The sequence below is a fragment of the Leptonychotes weddellii genome, chromosome 10, assembly GCF_054177405.1.
Source record: "Leptonychotes weddellii isolate Sample4059 chromosome 10, ASM5417740v2, whole genome shotgun sequence".
Classification (NCBI taxonomy): domain Eukaryota; kingdom Metazoa; phylum Chordata; class Mammalia; order Carnivora; family Phocidae; genus Leptonychotes; species Leptonychotes weddellii.
In genome coordinates this window covers 44,624,961-44,642,927 of record NC_138378.1, presented here as the reverse complement: position 1 = coordinate 44,642,927, position 17,967 = coordinate 44,624,961, and the positions used below count along the sequence as shown (strand labels likewise).

At 35.2% G+C, this 17,967-nt stretch overlaps 1 protein-coding gene across 3 annotated transcripts in view; it reads left to right on the top strand.

The window, feature by feature from the left end:
- LOC102749113 (E3 SUMO-protein ligase RanBP2) overlaps window positions 1-17,967 on the top strand; it is an 84,451-nt gene that overhangs the window by 36,445 nt on the left and 30,039 nt on the right. For all 3 annotated transcript variants that reach the window (XM_006728939.3, XM_081833284.1, XM_081833285.1), the window contains exons 5-17: window positions 2,400-2,630; window positions 2,958-3,103; window positions 4,807-4,999; window positions 8,371-8,458; window positions 10,697-10,906; window positions 11,854-12,035; window positions 12,117-12,292; window positions 12,483-12,606; window positions 13,272-13,433; window positions 13,693-13,830; window positions 13,910-14,056; window positions 14,934-15,113; window positions 15,199-15,282. In XM_006728939.3, the coding sequence (XP_006729002.2) occupies window positions 2,400-2,630; window positions 2,958-3,103; window positions 4,807-4,999; window positions 8,371-8,458; window positions 10,697-10,906; window positions 11,854-12,035; window positions 12,117-12,292; window positions 12,483-12,606; window positions 13,272-13,433; window positions 13,693-13,830; window positions 13,910-14,056; window positions 14,934-15,113; window positions 15,199-15,282 (2,061 nt within the window). The remainder of the gene's footprint in view (window positions 1-2,399; window positions 2,631-2,957; window positions 3,104-4,806; window positions 5,000-8,370; window positions 8,459-10,696; window positions 10,907-11,853; window positions 12,036-12,116; window positions 12,293-12,482; window positions 12,607-13,271; window positions 13,434-13,692; window positions 13,831-13,909; window positions 14,057-14,933; window positions 15,114-15,198; window positions 15,283-17,967) is intronic.

Genomic DNA, 17,967 nt, shown 5'->3' with positions numbered 1-17,967 from the left:
AGGCGCCCCTCTTTAGTAACTTTAAAGACACTGGTCTGTAGGAGTGCCTAGCTGGCTCATTCGGAGCCTGCAGCTCTTGATCTTGGGGTTGTGAGTTTGAGCCCAATGTTGGGTGTAGAGATTACTTAAATAAAAACTTAAAAAAATACACTGTTGTCTAAAGCTAAACCTTCCTTATATTAGATTTTGCTCCCATTTCTTGAAATTGAAATGCATGAGACTCATAACTGTTTAGTAGAATAATTCTGTTTCTCCTAAAAGTTAAGCTTACTTAAGGTAAATAGTTTTTTGGTATTTGTTTTAATGGAAATATTGGTGAGAGGGCTTTTTCTCTTGAATATGAGAGTAGAGTTTTTGAAAAGCACCCATGAAGGTGTTGATCTTTTACTTACAAATTTTTTTTGGAATATTTATTTTAGAGAAAGCGTGAGTGTGCCAGTGGGAGTAGGGGCAGAGGGGGAGAGAGAGAGAGAGACTCCAGCAGACTCCCTACTGAGCGCGGAGCCTGTCACGGGCCTCAGTCTCATGACTCTTGAGATCTTGACCTGATCTGAAACCAAGAGTCAGATGCTCAACCAACTGAGCCACCCAGGCGACCCACAAATTTTTAAACTTATAAGTAAAGTCTAGGTTTTTTTTGAAGATCTAGAAAGGCCAAGTGTAAGTTTATGGAAATGATGTAAAAGAAGGAGAGAGATTGGTGAAGGAGAGGGCAGTGAAACATCACTAATGGAGAGCTTGGTCTTTGCTGTGGGGAGGGAGCAGTGAAAAGGTGAGTACAAGCTGATAAGGTAAAGTGGAATGATGGCTTCAGTTTTCTCAGTGAAGAGTGAATTGTGATCATAAGTTGAAAGTGTTGAAGGAAAGTGGGAAATGTGAGGAAAGATGAAAAGTATGAAGTAACCTTTTCAGGGAATGGAGAATTTGAATCTATATAGATAGAGGTCACATATAATTTTGTTCTAGGCATTACCAGTTTGGAGACTTGAGATTATGAAAGTTAGTTAGCCTGGTTGTGATCTCCCCAAATTCCCGAATGCCCTACCCCCTATTGCTCAACTGTTAGTGTATAGATAGGCACAGAGAAAGCAGTTGGTAGGGTTTTTCTAAGGAAAGGTAGAGGGAATTAATTGAGGGGATTAGTAAGCAAACAGTAATTATGGATTTTAGGAATTAGGACATTTTAGCTTGACAGTGAAGGAAAATATGTGTTCTATGGAAAATTAAAACCTGGTGATATATTGACGGAAGCTTTTTTTTTTTTTTTTTTAAGATTTTTATTTATTTATTTGACAGAGAGAGAGAGAGAGAGGGAACACAAGCAGGGAGAGTGGGAGAGGGAGAAGCAGGCTTCCGACAGAGCAGGGAGCCAGATGTGAGGCTCGATCCCAGGACCCTGGGACCATAACCCGAACCGAAGGCAGACGCTTAACAACTGAGCCACCCAGGCGCCCCTTGACAAAAGCTTTCTTTCCATGTGGTAGAGACAAATATATGTGGCAGTGAGGGCATGTGTTCCCACAGTGAGGTGAAAGAATAAGAGAGGTATAATGATCTAAGTAGTATGACCAAAATACAGATTTTGAAGACCCAAGTCAATGCTAAGTGGATGGCTGAGACTGGAGTATAGAGCAAAGCCATGAAGATGAGGTAATTACCGAACCGAGTAGCCAGGCTCTTGGGTATCTTTGTACATCTTTCCAATTGCTAATACTAGCGAGGGCTGTTAGGAAGGGAGTGTTTTATTCCAGTTGCTCATGAGGAGGAATGAATGGAGAAGCTGGATAGCATGTCCTTTGGAAGACAGGATTATAAGCAGGTGTGTGTGGGGACATATGATTTGGAGGTGAGCAGTTTACTGACCCCATTTCTCTACTTGTGTATAGGCTAGCAGAGAAAAGACCACCATGGCAGAGAAGTAACGGGGGGTTATCTCGAGATAACACTCCATTTAGTTAAGGCTGGATGGTGAAGACTCTAAGATAGCAAAAACAGTAGAAGCTTTAAAGTGGGAGCAGAGGGGGTAGGGGTTTGAGTCAGATTTAGGGAGGTGCAGAACAATTTGGGGATAAGGACCCTGGTATGAGGATTGACTGGGGAGGCCTAGGCTTTTGGTGGTGACTGGGGTGTACAGGGATGTGGGGCAGTACTTGCAGTCTGTGAGGTGTATATGCAACTGTTGCTACTGTATAATCCTAGATGTTTCTCTCCACATAAATTTCTTGAGGTTTGGTTTCTGGTCTGGGAGCTGCTCTCTTTTATGAGAGTTGGGGTATATAAGGTGGTACTTCTGGTGGTAATTTACTACAGCTAGACACGGTGGAATGGTGCTCATAGGAACCATGATGTGTTTAAACTTGCACTGGTATTTCTCTAAATGAATGATGCTTTTTTAATAGGAACAGCTTTTAGATTGCAAAGGTGAAGATGGATGGAATAAGCTTTTTGACTTGATTCAGTCAGAACTTTATGCAAGACCTGATGATGTCTATGTGAACATCCGACTAGTAGAACTGTATCGCTCAAATAAAAGATTGAAGGATGCTGTGGGCCACTGCCATGAGGCAGAGAAAAACATAGCCCTGCGTTCAAGTTTAGAATGGAATTCATGTGTTGTACAGACCCTTAAGGTAGGTAAAAACTCTTGGGTCTCTACACTTCTATATAGACAATTAATATACATCCCTTTGTATTTAAGCAGTGCTCTCTAAGACTTAAATTTCTTTCATTTATGTATAGCAACTGTGAAATGAACTTTTTACTAGGATGTTTTCAGTTTTATGATGGGTAGATTAGAGAGAAATTAAACTAATATATATATTTTTGGTGTTTTCGTAGGCTGGTGTAAACATTAATATAGTTTTAGAAGTATAGGGATGGGCAAAGTTTATAGGCATAAAACTAATTTGGTAATGCTTGATAAAGTTTTATAATTGAGTGTTTTTTCTACAAAATAGGAATATCTGGCATCTTTACAGTGTTTGGAGTCTGATAAAAGTAATTGGCAAACTACCAATAAAGACTTACTTCTGGCTTATGCTAACCTTATGCTTCTTACGCTCTCCACTAGAGATGTGCAAGAAAGTAGAGAATTATTGGAAAGGTATGTTGACTTAAGGAGAGTACTTCAGTGTCAATTATAGATTTTCTTTTTGTAGTGATTCAGTTCATTGGTGTAAACATCTTTACTGTATCGCTATTTCTGTAACGTACCCAGGGGTAATAGTTAATACAATAAACCACTTGGAATCTTATTTCTTTTGTGGGGATGTTATAATTGGTTTTGTATGACTTTGATTTTTAGAAAACTGTTACTCAGACTTGATTAAATTACTATAGTTATGTTTCCAATGTTGGCATGCTTAATAAAGTCAATCCTGAAAATGTTCTATTTCATACTTTATTTCAAAAACAATATAATCTTGAGTGAAAATCAAAATAGACTTCCATCTGTCAGGTGTTGTAGTAGAAGTAGTTAGCATCACTAGTATTTCAGAAAACTCTTGATGTTTTAGCTTAGAAACAAGATAACATAATGTACGATTTTTCTGTTTTCCTAAATTTTGATTTCGAGGACTATATCTTCCACTTTATTAAGATAAATTTCATTGAACAGAAACATCACTTGGATTTGTATAAGAATGTTAGTTTAGAGCAGGGGTTGACTAGAGCTTGTAGGCCAGATATGGCTCACTGCCTGATTTTGTAAATACACTTTCATTGGAACACAGCTGTGCCTCTTGTTTTGTATTATCTATAGCTGCTCATATACTACAGTGGTGGAGTTGAGCAGCTGTGACACTGTGTGTCTGCAGCCAGATTAGTATGTGGCCCTATAGAAATAATTTATCAATCCCTGGTTTAGACTGTCCATTTGTTTGAAAAGTAATTCTTGTTCCCCATCTGGTGTTTAGGGGGTAGGGTAGTTTTCTTGAAGAATTTCTTAGTGTTCAAAGATAGTAGGGTACGGGTAGCACCCAGAACCATTTTAACTTTCAGATGATTTTAGAAAATATTTAGGATGTTTTCTTTTGTACGACTTATATATGCAAACATTTTTGGTTACATGAGCAAATGAGGGTGGAAAAGACAATTTCTTAGTAGTACCATAAAAATAATTTAAACTTCGTGGATCCCCTGAAGGGGTCTTGAGAAACTCTAGGAGTTCCTGGAACTCACCTCCTATAAACCTACTTAGATAGAAATCATGCTTCACATTTCTATTAAATGTTGCTTTTCTTACAAAATGAAGTTCTGAGTACCATTTAGATTTAAAAGCACTAATTAGTACATTTACAAATAATAGTGAGGAATACAATTTAGGCCTGTAGTTATCTATATAGTAAGAAAAGCAATTATGTTATTGATAACCTTAATATCTTATCAGTTATTTACTTATAATTTGAAAATGATGTGTCTAATTTGAGAAATTCCAACTTCGAATTAAATAACGAAACCATGTGATCAAGAAGAAACTAGAAAATAGTTTTCCAGTTTTTGGTCAGTTATGAAAAATTCTCTATAGTCTGTAATCTTGTCATTTGATTTGTATCTTTTTTGTGATTGGAGGCCTGGAAATAACTGGAATAAGACCTTCTAGAGGTTAAGCTTGAAGTATAGGAAGTATGTGGAATAAAAATAAACACTAGATTCATAATTTATAGAGAATAAGGATTATTAGTTTGAATGTGGACGATGAAGTTTGGAATAAATTCCTTTGTTGATTTAATTTTTAATTAACACATGAAACCATGATTATTCACAATGCAATAGGTTTAATACCTGTTTAACAATTTAATATTGCAGTTTTGATAGTGTTCTTCAGTCTGTGAAATCTTGTGTGGGTGGAAATGATGAACTCTCAACTACTTTCTTAGAAGTAAAAGGACATTTCTACATGCATGCTGGTTCTCTACTTCTGAAGATGGGTCAGCATAGTGAAGTGCAATGGCGAGCTCTCTCTGAGCTGGCTACATTGTGCTATCTCATAGCATTTCAGGTAAGCTTTTTCTAGTTTTGGGTGCAGTTGACATTTCACTGAGATTGTTGTATTTCATGTGGAGGTGTGTCCTGATAAATAGTAAAAATATAAATCTGTAGACTTGAAATCAAAATGAAATAATTTGATAGCTGAAAAATAATAAGATATATACAGTATTGGTGAGGTGAAATAGATAACGTTGATGCATTGTTGGTGGCAGTCTGTATTGCTATGACTTCACTGGAAGACTGCTTTGAAGAGTTTGATCTTTTTACTCTGCCATTTCTGGAAATCTGTAATAAGGAAATGGTCTCAAATATGGGTAAAATTTGATTCAAAAGATGCGCATGCATAACTTGGATGGAAACCTAAGTAAGTAAATTTTTGGAGATGGTTTACATAAGCTATGATAGAAGAATGTGTTTACCACAAGCACTTCAATATGTTAATTGAAACACATATGTTAATATGTATATAACATTAATGATATATATAACATATAATAATACATTTATCTTTGAAAACATGGTTCCGTTCTTTATACATAGAACGTGACATGAAGGAAATATGCCAAAATGTGAATGATTATTTTTAGATGTTGAGATGCTGGCTATTATCCCTTCCCAATGTTTTTTTTAGTTTTAATGTTTTCTTTAGTGAGCTTGTGTTAATTCTGAAATGAGAAGAAATAAACAGTCTGCCAACACCCTGGCTTATAAAAATTATTGGTAGTTTCAGAGAACTGTCTTTTGCTTGAGGGAAAGAAAAGATTCACTAGAGAATTACTTTTAGGGAAGACTCCTCCTCCTAGTTCATATTATATTGATCTTTTTTAAAACATTTGATATTCAGCTCACAATGTTAAGTGTTCCTATTTGCTCAGCAGAAGCATTAGGTTCATGAAAAATATATGTATTAGTGAAAATTGTGAAGTTAATGACGTTTGCTAATTTATATAGGCACTAAAAGGTTCTTATGATTAATATTTTAAAGAATCTTCAAGTAGGTGACAGTTATTTTTAATGGAAATTGGAATCTATAAAATATTTTTAAATATATATGATTTTTAAAGTTAATACAGAGTAAAAACTAAATTTCCTTCTTAAACCATTCACTCATATCTTTTCTACCATTCACTCATATCTTTTCTAACAGTGACTGTTACCAGTTTTTTTGACTATTTAGAAGTTTTTCTGCTTATGCAAGCATAAAATAACACCCTTTCTTTACTTTTAAAAACTCTTTACCTGAGTGAAGGTATGCTTTATCTGCTGTCTAATATCTTGCTTTTTTCATTGTTTTTCCATTGTCCCATTTCAGCATATAGACATCTACCTCATTCTCTCTTTTACTTACCACACATTTCCATTGAATGGATAAATAATGGAAACCTCTTCGATGGTTGAATTTTATATTATCATGTGTTTGTAAAGCTTAATTATCAAATGATTATAAGCTTACAGGGGAAGCATGGACTGGCATAGAGGTCCTAAAAAAACATGTTAGGCCAGCTTCTTTAATGGATTTTCAGACTCTTGATCAAGGGAATGCTGTGGTATTAGTATATCTGCATTTTAGCTAGGCATTAAAGTTTGTCTTGAAACCATTTAATTTTGATGAGGAAATGTTGACTTGGGATGATGCGACTGAGTGGATTTATAACTAGTCACAAGTGAGAGCTGTAAAAGGGGCCAGTTTGATGAATGGAGGTCAGTTTGAAATAAAAAATAATGTCACATTTTGTTTCTCATTTTGTGTGCTCTTCAACATGTTCAGAGACAGAGTTTGCCATCATGTTTAGAAAATGTGGATAAAAGCATAGGTCAAACTAATGTTTCTAAAATTCAAAATCGGAAATTTTTAGATTCATAAGGAATATATTTCCTTTGAAAAATTAATGTCTTTGAAAAAGTGTATCATACGGTTTAAAATTTTAGTGTGTAAGGGTATACTGTGAAAACTCCTTCCTACTTCTGTTCTTTCAGTCATTTACTTCTCTTTCCTGGAGGAATTAATGATATTAATTTCTTGTGAGTTCTTCAAGGAGTGTAAATATTATGCATATACAAGCAAATAGATAAGCACACACTGTCCTACTCCCACTTCCCTTAAAAAGATCCAGATAGAAACATTCTGTACATTCTATTTCCTTTGCTTATTTTCATGAAATAAATGTTGGTCATATTTCCATGTCAGTATAGAAAGGATAGCATGAGTATTGTATCCTCATTTATTTTGATGGTTTCATATCATTCCGGTGTATGGATATACCATAGTTTTTTGTTTTTGTTTTTTTAACGAGTTTCCTAAAGCCAAGACATTAGGTTACTTTTACTTTTTTTGATATGCTACCTCAAATAATTTTTTTTAAAGATTTTATTTATTTGAGAGAGAGAGAGCAAGCAGAGAGAGTTGGCAGAGGGAGAGGGAGAAGCAGGCTCCCCGTGGAGCAGGGAGCCTAACATGGGGCTTGATCCCAGAACCCTGGTATGACCTCAGCCTAAGGCAGACGCTTAACCGACTGAGCCACTCAGGCGCCCCTCAGATAATTCTTTAATGAATAACTTGTGACAGTTCACATGTTTAAATTTATGGGTGAAATAAATTCTTGAAAGAAGAATCATAGTGTATCTGTGCATTTATAATCTAGAGCTTTTGTCAGTTTTCCAACCTCCCAGAAGTTGTACCACACTACACTCCCACTACCAATTAAGAAAGTCAGTGAAATTTAATAGCAGTTATTCCAGCCAACTCTGCATTACTTTTAGGATATCTCCAGTAAGTGACCCTTGCCTGTGACTATTTTCAGTGATGAACTTTCACTACTTTTCAAGATAGCCTGTTGCATTTTTGATAGTTTGGGTCTTTATGCTTCTTTATGTGGAGTAAAATACCATTTTTCAGCCTGCTACCTATTGGTGTTTTTTTTTTTTTTTTTTTTGGTGCTATTTAAAACACTGAACTCTTCTTTTTATGAGATAATTTTCTTAATATCTGAAGGAAGCTGAGCTATTGTGTTTTCCTTTCACCATTCTATTTATTCATCATTTTTCCAGTTCTTCATAAGATATGGCTTGGAGTCCTTTTACACTCTTGGCTGTCCCACTTTATCCCAGTGGTATCTCACATTATCCATACTCTCTGAAAATGGGCTGTCTAGAGAATGGCACTAGAAAGTAATTTCTCAGAAGTTAGTTTTTGTAGGCACCTTTTACATATTATCTAAATTTCTTGATTCCCAGTTTTTTCCACTTGGAAAACTGCAATCCCAACTCAGTTTAACCATTGGCTGTTTGTCATCAAAAAAGCACAGTGTAGTAGAAAGGAACATCTTACTATTGGAAATATGTGTATCACTAAATTAAGACTTTTGATTCTAAAATTACCAGGTTCCAAGACCAAAGATTAAATTAATAAAAGGAGAAGTTGGACAAAATCTGGTGGAAATGATGGCCTATGATCGTCTGAGCCAATCAGGTAATAGTAATGTTTAATTTTATTTTAAAAAGAAAAAAGGAAAATTTCTTTAGAGCACTTCTTATGATAATCTTCTGTCCTTTAGGAGATAATTTGTCATAATCATTTATTTCTCTTTACCATATTGGATGAGGGCAAGAGATAATAGAATTAGAAGAAATGTCTCCAGAAGGTAACAGATGTTTGATACTTTTTGCTCCTGGATGGAGAAACTCTTTAACCCCTCCTTTATCTATGCTAGAGCCTCCTTCTCAATATTTTAAAGCACTTCCTGAACTAAGAATAATTAACTGATTGCCAGCCATTTAGCATCAGTAACTTATAAGATACTGCTATGGGGAATATAAAGATGAAGAAGTCATGGATCTCTTATGAAACTGACAACATAGTAAAGAAGATGGAAGATACATACTTACATAGTGTTAGGCTTTTGGAATTTGTAAATTTATTCCCAGTTTTGACTATTTGAGATGGATCCTAAAGGTCTGTTGCATATAATCTGGTTTTGCTGAGGCAGAAACTTCATTGTTTGTGTAGCTAGCGAATCAAGCAATGAACTGAAGAAACATAATGCTTTAAGAAAAGTTTTTTTTTTTTTTTAAAGATTTTTTTTTTTTTTTTTTATTTATTTGAGAGAGACAGAGCACAAGAGGGGGGAGCGGGAGAGGGAGAAGCAGACTCCCTGCCGAGCAGGGAGCCCGATGCGGGACCCGATTCCGGGACTCCAGGATCATGACCTGAGCCGAAGGCAGTCGCTTAACCAACTGAGCCACCCAGGCGCCCAAGAAACAGTTTTGATATAAAATTGAATGAACTTTGTATAGAGCAAGTAGTAGTATTAAAGTTACTCTAAGCTTTGTCTGTAGTTTGGCTACTGGTCAGAGCATATATTGCTCCTCTATCCCACAGCTTGTTTTTTTGTGGGAGGTGGACTTCCAGTCCTTGAAGAAGTGACTGCATTTTTTTTTATGTCTCTCGTCTTCCTTTTCAAGGCTGTCATAAATGTTTTTGCGTAGTGTCAGTAAAATGAACTGTGTTTTAATGTCTTTGATCTGGATGTTCCTAAACTTGTCTGCAAATTTTTGGAGAGCTAAGTCTGATCTGACTGACCAGCAGAATTATTCCAAAGAGCGTTTTTTTTTTCCTTAAACAGCTTAATTGAGATGAAATTCGTATTGTATATAATTCATCATATAATTTATATAAGTGTACAACTCAGTGGTTTTTAGTGTGTTCACAGAATTGTGCAACCATCACTGCAATCAATTTTAGAACATTTTCATCACCTAATGAAACCTCATAGCCATTAGCAGTCACTCCCCATTTTCCTCCAAACCCTCTAGTCTTAGGCAACCACTAATATTCTATCACTTTTGATTTCCTTATTCTGGACATCTTATATAAATTAAATTACATGATACGTGGTCTTTCCTTTTGTGACTGACACTTCTACTTACCATAGTGTTTTCAAGATTTAGCCATGTTCTAGCATGTAGAACTTCATCCAAGGGAGCATTTTATTTTTTATTTATTTTTATTTATTTATTTTTTTAAGATTTTTTATTTATTTTTATTTTCTTAAAGTTTTTTTATTTATTTGATAGAGACAGTGAGAGAGGGAACACAGGCAAGGGGAGTGGGAGAGGGAGAAGCAGGCTTCCTAATGAGCAGGGAGCCCGACGTGGGACTTGATCCCAGGACCCTGGGATCATGACCTGAGCCGAAGGCAGATGCTTAACGACTGAGCCACCCAGGTGCCCCCAAAGGAGTGTTTTAAAAATAGAGTCCTCACCCCAAACCTGTGGAATCAATCTCTAGGAAGTGCAGCCTGAAAATAATTACTTTTTAAGAGCTTTTTCAAGGATGATTCTTCCCAGCTAGGTTTAAAAATCAGTCTATCAGATTAGAGAATTTGAGCTTGGCTCTGCTCTCCTGTGGCCACTTAAATGACACACTTTTCATCTAAAATGTAAATACCGTAAGTACTTTTGGCATTTTTCAGACATATTCTGGTCTTCTCCTTCCTTTCACTCTAGCACGTAGATAAAGATAACTGTTAAACCTGTAGTATGTGTTCATTTTTTGCATAAGCACCCTTTTTGTTCAGTTGTGGTTGCTGGGTTGGAGGGTTAGCTCTGAGGTGATCATGTTTTTTCTCCTTAGGGTATATGAATGAAACTATTGAGAGATGTGAGTAAAAATCTGTTTTTTAAACGATGGAAATAATTTGTTTTTCAGGACACATGCTGCTAAACTTAAGTCGTGACAAGCAAGATTTTTTAAAAGAGGTGGTAGAATCCTTCGCCAATAAAAGTGGGCAGTCTGCTTTGTATGATGCTCTATTTTCTAGTCAGTCATCTAAGGATAGATCTTTTCTTGGTAATGATGATATTGGAAACATTGATGTACAAGCACCAGAGCCTGATGATTTGGCTAGATATGATGTTGGTAAGTTGTATCTTCTAAAGTAAACATTTTGTATCTTAATCCTTTTATTTTAGGAGAATAAAAGCAAAAAGAGAAATCATCTCATAATCTTATTACCCAGAAATAATGACTTAATATTTCCCTGTATTCCTTTGAGGTATTTTTGTGGGGGTGGGTAGGATGGTGTGAGGGGTTAGTAATGGTAGTGGTGGAATTTTTTCTCTAAATAGTTGTTTATACTGTACATGTGATTGTCTTCTTTCATGAATTCTCTCCCTGTTTATCGGTTTCTGAAATAACTACTTTATTGGCAATATAATTTGTTATGTGAATTAGCCGTAATTTGCTTGCCACTTTTCGCTGTTTGGCATCTAAGATGTTTTCAGTTTTTTCACTGTGAAAAATAACGTAGCTCTATTTCAGATTTTTCCATAGAGTTTTCTAAAACCAGAATTACTGAAGTAAAGTTGATGAACACCTTTAAGTCTCTTGCAAATTGCCATATTGCCATAAAGGTTGTACCTCTATGCTTCCAAAAGCCCATAACCTTTTCGGTATTAAATTTCTTGTGGAAGAAAAGATCTGTTTACTATCCCAAGGGATTAATGTAGTGGTATCCCATTGTTTTAATGACTCTCTACTGAAAGGAAAATCCATTGTTTCAGGATTTCATACTGGGTGGCTTCTGTCACTACAGTGTTTTATTGAGCTCTAGTGATACCTTTTTTTTTCTTAGATGGACTTGAAAGGAGCTCTTTTCATCATAACTGTTGGTATTAAAATTCCTAAACATGAAGTGTGACTACCTTTAGTAAGAACATGAGACTTTGCTTAGCATAAAACTTGCCCAGCTCTGATACAGAAAAGCAGTTATAAAATTAAGATGCATTTATTGTGAGTAATTGGCAAAACTGATGGCACAAGCAAGATTTCCAAAACCTCAAGCCAGTTTTTGTACTTTATTTCAGGTGCCATTCGAGCACATAATGGTAGTCTTCAGCACCTTACCTGGCTTGGCTTACAGTGGAATTCGTTGTCTGCCTTACCTGCAATTCGAAAATGGCTGAAACAACTGTTTCATCATTTGCCCCAGGAAACCTCAAGACTTGAAACAAATGCACCCGAATCAATATGTATTTTAGATCTTGAAGTAAGCAAGGATTTTAACAAGTTAAATATTTTGAATTTTGTTTAATTTTTTTCTAACTTAAATTGATTTTTCTTTAAATAGGTATTTCTACTTGGAGTAATATATACCAGCCACTTACAATTAAAGGAGAAATGTAGTTCTCACTATAGCTTCTATCAGCCATTATGCTTGCCACTTCCTGTTTGTAAACAGCTTTGTACAGAAAGACAAAAATCTTGGTGGGATGCAGTTTGTAATCTAATTCACAGAAAAACAGTGTAAGTAGTAAAATAAAAACATTCCTTTAACATATTGCCTTTTAAGTTTTTAACTTAAAAATCTATTTAAAAACTTACTGCCTAGGTATCTAATTCTCATGTGAAGATTGAGTTTGTCATGTGATGATTAACATACATATAAGTTTTGAATTGTGTGTTTATAAATCAGTTTTATTAAACTTTTTTTTAGACCTGGAACCACAGCAAAATTGCGACTTCTAGTTCAGCATGACATAAACACGCTAAGGGGCCAGGAAAAACATGGCCTTCAGCCTGCCCTGCTTGTACATTGGGCAAAATGCCTTCAGAAAACGGTGAGTTCGTTAAAGCGTAGGAATTTTTAAGAACATTACCTAATTTTTAAAAATCAGACTTTCACCGAGCCTTGTAGTTCAAATAGTATCAGCTTATTTGCTTTATGCCAGGTGAAATGTATTTTTTTTAATCTTGCCACAAAATAGTTAATAGTTAATATAAGCATTTAGAATAGTGCCTAGCACAGTAAATGTTACATAAGTATTAGCTGTTATTACTTAATAACTAAGTTATGATAATTATTATCCAGCCTCAAATTTTTTTTACATGTCGATAGCAGAAGGCCCTGTAGGTTAAGGGCATTATAGATCTTTATAAATATTTGAGGTCTATTCTATGGCAAGGTTAGGTGTGGATGTTCAACTCTGCGACCAAACTATGACACTTACAGAGTGGCAGGTTTGGGCTGTGTTAAATGGCAACATTTAAAAAACAGGAGTGCCTCATTAGGTAGTATCATTGAAAGTTTAAAAGTTGGGTCTAGAATGACCACTGGTATTAAGGTGGTGGTTTATTCCAACATTTGGAAAGTGAGGTCTATGACTTTTGAGATTCTGTTTTGCCTTGATTTGAAATTTTAACCAGTTCAGACCATTTATAAAGGAATTTTTAGATTCTTTTATTTGTGTTCCTTAGGTTGTGTGCTTCTAACTTTCTATTTTAGGGCAGCGGTCTTAATTCTTTTTATGATCAACGGGAATACATAGGCAGAAGTGTTCATTATTGGAAAAAAGTTTTGCCAATGTTGAAGACAATCAAAAAGAAGAGCAGTATTCCTGAACCTACGGACCCTCTGTTTAAACATTTTCATAGTGCAGACATTCAGGTAATGGAGGATCCCTTTGTGAATGAACTGGAGATGTGGATTTCCAGTTTATAAACAAAGAAATAGAAGTATAAACTGCTTAAATCAATTGCCTGGCTCTTTGACCCTTGTCTTGTTTTCAAAATCCACTAGCTGTCACAAAACATGGCAGAAAAGAAGACTGAGCTGTTAATTAGATCATGTGAAATCTTTGGGAAATCACTTGGGTTTGATATTCTGGGGAGAGGCAGTTGGACTAAAAATTACTAAATGTGTTTAGGCATCTGAAGTTGGTGAATACGAGGAAGAAGCACACATAACATTTGCTATATTGGATGTAGTTAATGGAAATATAGAAGATGCTATGACTGCTTTTGAATCTATAAAAAACGTTGTTTCTTACTGGAATCTAGCACTGGTAAGTAGATGTTGTACGTGAATTAAAAGTTTTTTTATTTTAAAGACCTAATTGTTTCATAAAAGCATTCTTTGTATAGATTTTTCACAGAAAAGCAGAAGACATTGAAAATGATGCCCTTTCTCCTGAAGAACAAGAAGAGTGCAAAAATTACCTGAGAAAGGCCAGGGACTACCTAATAAAGATTTTAGATGACAGTGATTCCAGTCTTTCAGTGGCCAAGAAGGTAAGCTACAGGCTCTTTGTACTTTCTTATTATTGCTGACTGGATGGTCTTTGTACTTTCTTATTATTGCTGACTGGATGGTAAGTATTTTTACTTTGGTTTTATATTTTGATAATTTCAAAAACAGTAATACTACACAGAAACGGTGTAAATATTAGCATTGCGTTGTATCTTAGGTTTGGTGTTTCTTTTCTTAAACTTGGGAATCTAACTTTCTGTTCTATAAAAATACTTGTTAGGGAATTTAGAAAAGGTTTCTAAGGCAGAATATTTATTTTTGTTATCTTGGCAATGCAATCAAAGCAAATATTGCAGCCTAAGCACCGGTTGTTAATGAATTTGGCAATTAAACATTTCACTGAAATTGAAAGTAGTTGCTGACACCTTCAGAGCATTTCTTCTCATCTTTACCATTTGGTATGGGTTATCTTTTTTCTAACTCTCAGCAGTTGAGACTGTCATGATGGTATTAACTTTAGTTATGTTCAACCTTCAAGTATTTTGTTGATTAATTCATGTTGCTGCTCTTACATTAGGATTGTTATTACCTGGTACATTCTAGCATCTATGTTTCTCTCCCCACTCAAAATTAATAAAAATCAGTAGCTTATTTTGTTCATGTGGAAAAACTTCGCAAGTTAACATTCCTCTACCATTATTATGGTTAACAGAAGGGACAGGAACATCATAGACTTTAGAGTCAGAAGACTTTAGATTACACAACCGGTTCTTGTGTGTTCCGATGTAAAGTATAAAGTGCTTATTAGACAAAAGTGAGAACATAAAAGTAAATTAATAAAGTCTTTGTATTTATTTCAGAGTTGTTAGTTTATTTTTTGCAAAACTAAAGTCTTTGATTCATGCCTTTTGTTTTTAGTTGCCTGTGCCACTGGAGTCTGTAAAAGAGATGCTTAATTTGGTCATGCAGGAACTTGAGGACTATAGTGAAGGAGGTCTTCTTTATAAAAATGGTTCTTTGCGAAATGCAGATTCAGAAATAAAACATTCTACACCATCTCCCAGCATATATTCTCTATCACCAAGTAAAAGTTACAAGGTAAGTAGAAATAAAATGAATCACTCCAGTGCAGAATGTTTCTGTTCTCAATGTCTTAAATACTTTTTTTGTTATTTTTTTTTAGTATTCTCCCAAAACACCACCTCGATGGGCAGAAGATCAAAATTCTTTATTGAAAATGATATGCCAACAAGTAGAGGCCATTAAGGTAAATCACTTAATATCTCTAAACTACCTCTCTTATTTTCAAGATTTCTTCCTTGACCACTCCTCACTTCCTTGTAAAGCTGTTCAAAATGTCCCTTTGCCATGCTACTATAGAGTTATACTGTTTTGTATAGTTCAACTTGACACTTAACCATATTATTTCTCCTATTTTTTAATTTTAATTTTTTAAACTTTAATTCCAGTGTTGTTAACATAGCGTTACATTAGTTTCGGGTGTACAATATAGTGACTCAGCAATTCTGTATGTTCCTCAGTGCTTATGAAGATAAATGTATTCTTTTTTATTTTTTTCACTTTTTTATTTGAATTCAGTTAACATATTATTAGTTTCAGGGATAGAATTTAGTGATTCATCGGTTACATATAATACCCAGTGCTCATTACATCAAGTGCCGTTAATGCCCATCACTCAGTTATCCCTCCCCATCCCCCCAGCAACCCTCAGTTTGTTCCCTACAGTTAAGAATCTCTAATGGTTTGCCTCCCTCTCTTATTTTATTTTTACTTTCCTTCCCATATGTTCATCTCTTCTGTTTCTTAAATTCCACATGAGTGAAATCATATGGTATTTGTCTTTGACTTATATTTCACTTAGCATAATACCCTTTAGTTCCATCCACGTCATTGTACATGGCAATATTTCATTCTTTTAGATGGCTGAGTAATATTTCATTGTATATATATATATACCACATATATCTTCTTTATCCATTCATCTATTGATGGACACCTGGGCTCTTTCCATAGTTTGGCTCTTGTGGACATTGTTGCTATAAACATTGGGGTGCATGTGTCCCTTTGAATCACTATGTTTGTATCCTTTGGGTAACTACCTAGTAGTGCAGTTGCTGGGTTGTAAAGTAGATCTATTTTTAACTTTTTGAGGAACCTCCATATTATTTTCCAGAGTGGCTGCACTGGTTTGCATTCCCACCAAGATAAATGTAGTCTTAATCCCTGTCACCTCTTTCATCCATTCCTTCACCCACCTCCCCTTTGATAACGATCTGTTCTCTGTAGTTGAGTCTGTTTTTTTGGTCCCCTCCCCCATTTTGTTTCTTTAAATTCCACATACGAGTGAAATCGTATGGTATTTTTCTCTGGCTTATTTTGCTTAGTATTATACTCTCTAGATCCATCCACATTGTTGCAAATGGTAGGATTTTGTTCTTTTTATGACTGAATAATATTCCATTGTATATATATACCACGTCTTTTTTTAATACATTCATCTATCATTGGACACTTGTGCTGCTTCCATATCTTGGCTATTGTAAATAGTGCTGCAGTAAACATAGGGGTGCATATATCTCTTCGAATTAGTGTTTTCGTATTCTTTGGGTAAATACCCAGTAGTGTGATTACTGGTAGTTCTGTTTTTAATTTTTGAGCAACCTCCAGACTGTCTTCCACAGTAGCTGCACCAGTTTGCATTCCCACCAACAGTGTATGAAGATTCCTTTTTCTCCACATCCTTGCCAACACTTAACTGTTTCCTGTGTTTTTGATTTCAGCCATTCTGACAGGTGTGAGGTGATATCTCATTGTGGTTTTGAATTGCGTTTCCGTGATGTTGAGCATCTTTTCATGTGTCTTTAGGCCTCAACCATATTTTTGAAATTACTTGTTTCTGCTTCCTCTACCAGGTGTGAATCCTTCAAAGGGAAAGACTCTTTAATCCAAAATATAGCAGCATTCCTGACGTAGAGGTGGTTCCCAAGTGATTGAATTGAACTAGTGAAATAAAACTAATCATAAGTTGGTCTAGGAGTTCATTTCTCAGACTGATTGGTTGTGCGTGTCATTTTTTATAGCTAGATATTGGTATGTGGTCTAAGTTTCAAAAAGTCTGTCTTTTTAGTACTTTCATAAGAATTTAACTTAATATGTAAGGAAATGGTTATGATTCATGATCTTATTTTAGCTGTATGAAAGTAATCTTAACTGTTAGGCTCAAAGATGCTTTATCTACTTCTTTGGAATTGGAAGTACATGTAGGTTGTTTCATGCTCATTGGGCAAGAACTAAAGCACCTATACTTTTGAAGTTACAGCAAGGATATCGTGATGTGTGCAGTTATTATAGTGTTATCAGCAATGTGTGAGACTTAACAAAAGTGCTGTTTGGAGGGGAACAAAATTTTGAATTTGTACAAAGATTTTGTATGTTAATTTTATATAACCGTGGCCTATTAATATTACATACCATCTTGGCTTACCTTATGGGTTTAGGCACCCAGCGTTGTATTCTTTGGAAGTATAGTGGAACATTACTCTGTGTTCCTGAAAAACTGGGTTTTAGGACTAACTCTGCCACTAATTAATGCTCTTGAGCCAGGCATTTCTTTACATTTTCTTTACTTTGCTTGGCTTCTCATCTGAAATGTGGGAATTGTTGAAACCAGTTCTTAACACATTTTCTAGTTGTTTGAATTTTTAAAATTATGGTTATAGCATTAATTGCATGTTTAGAACTATAGTGACTACTCAGTTTTTCCAGGTGATTCCATCAGTTTCTTATTTTTTTGGATGTGTAGCATCTGGGCTAAATACGGTAGATGGATGAATGGGGAATAATTTATTTAACTTGAAAATTCAAGATAGCTTTGATCTCCGTGTTTATGGCTTTTGGGAAATACCTATTTGGAACCACTTTCAGAAGGAGA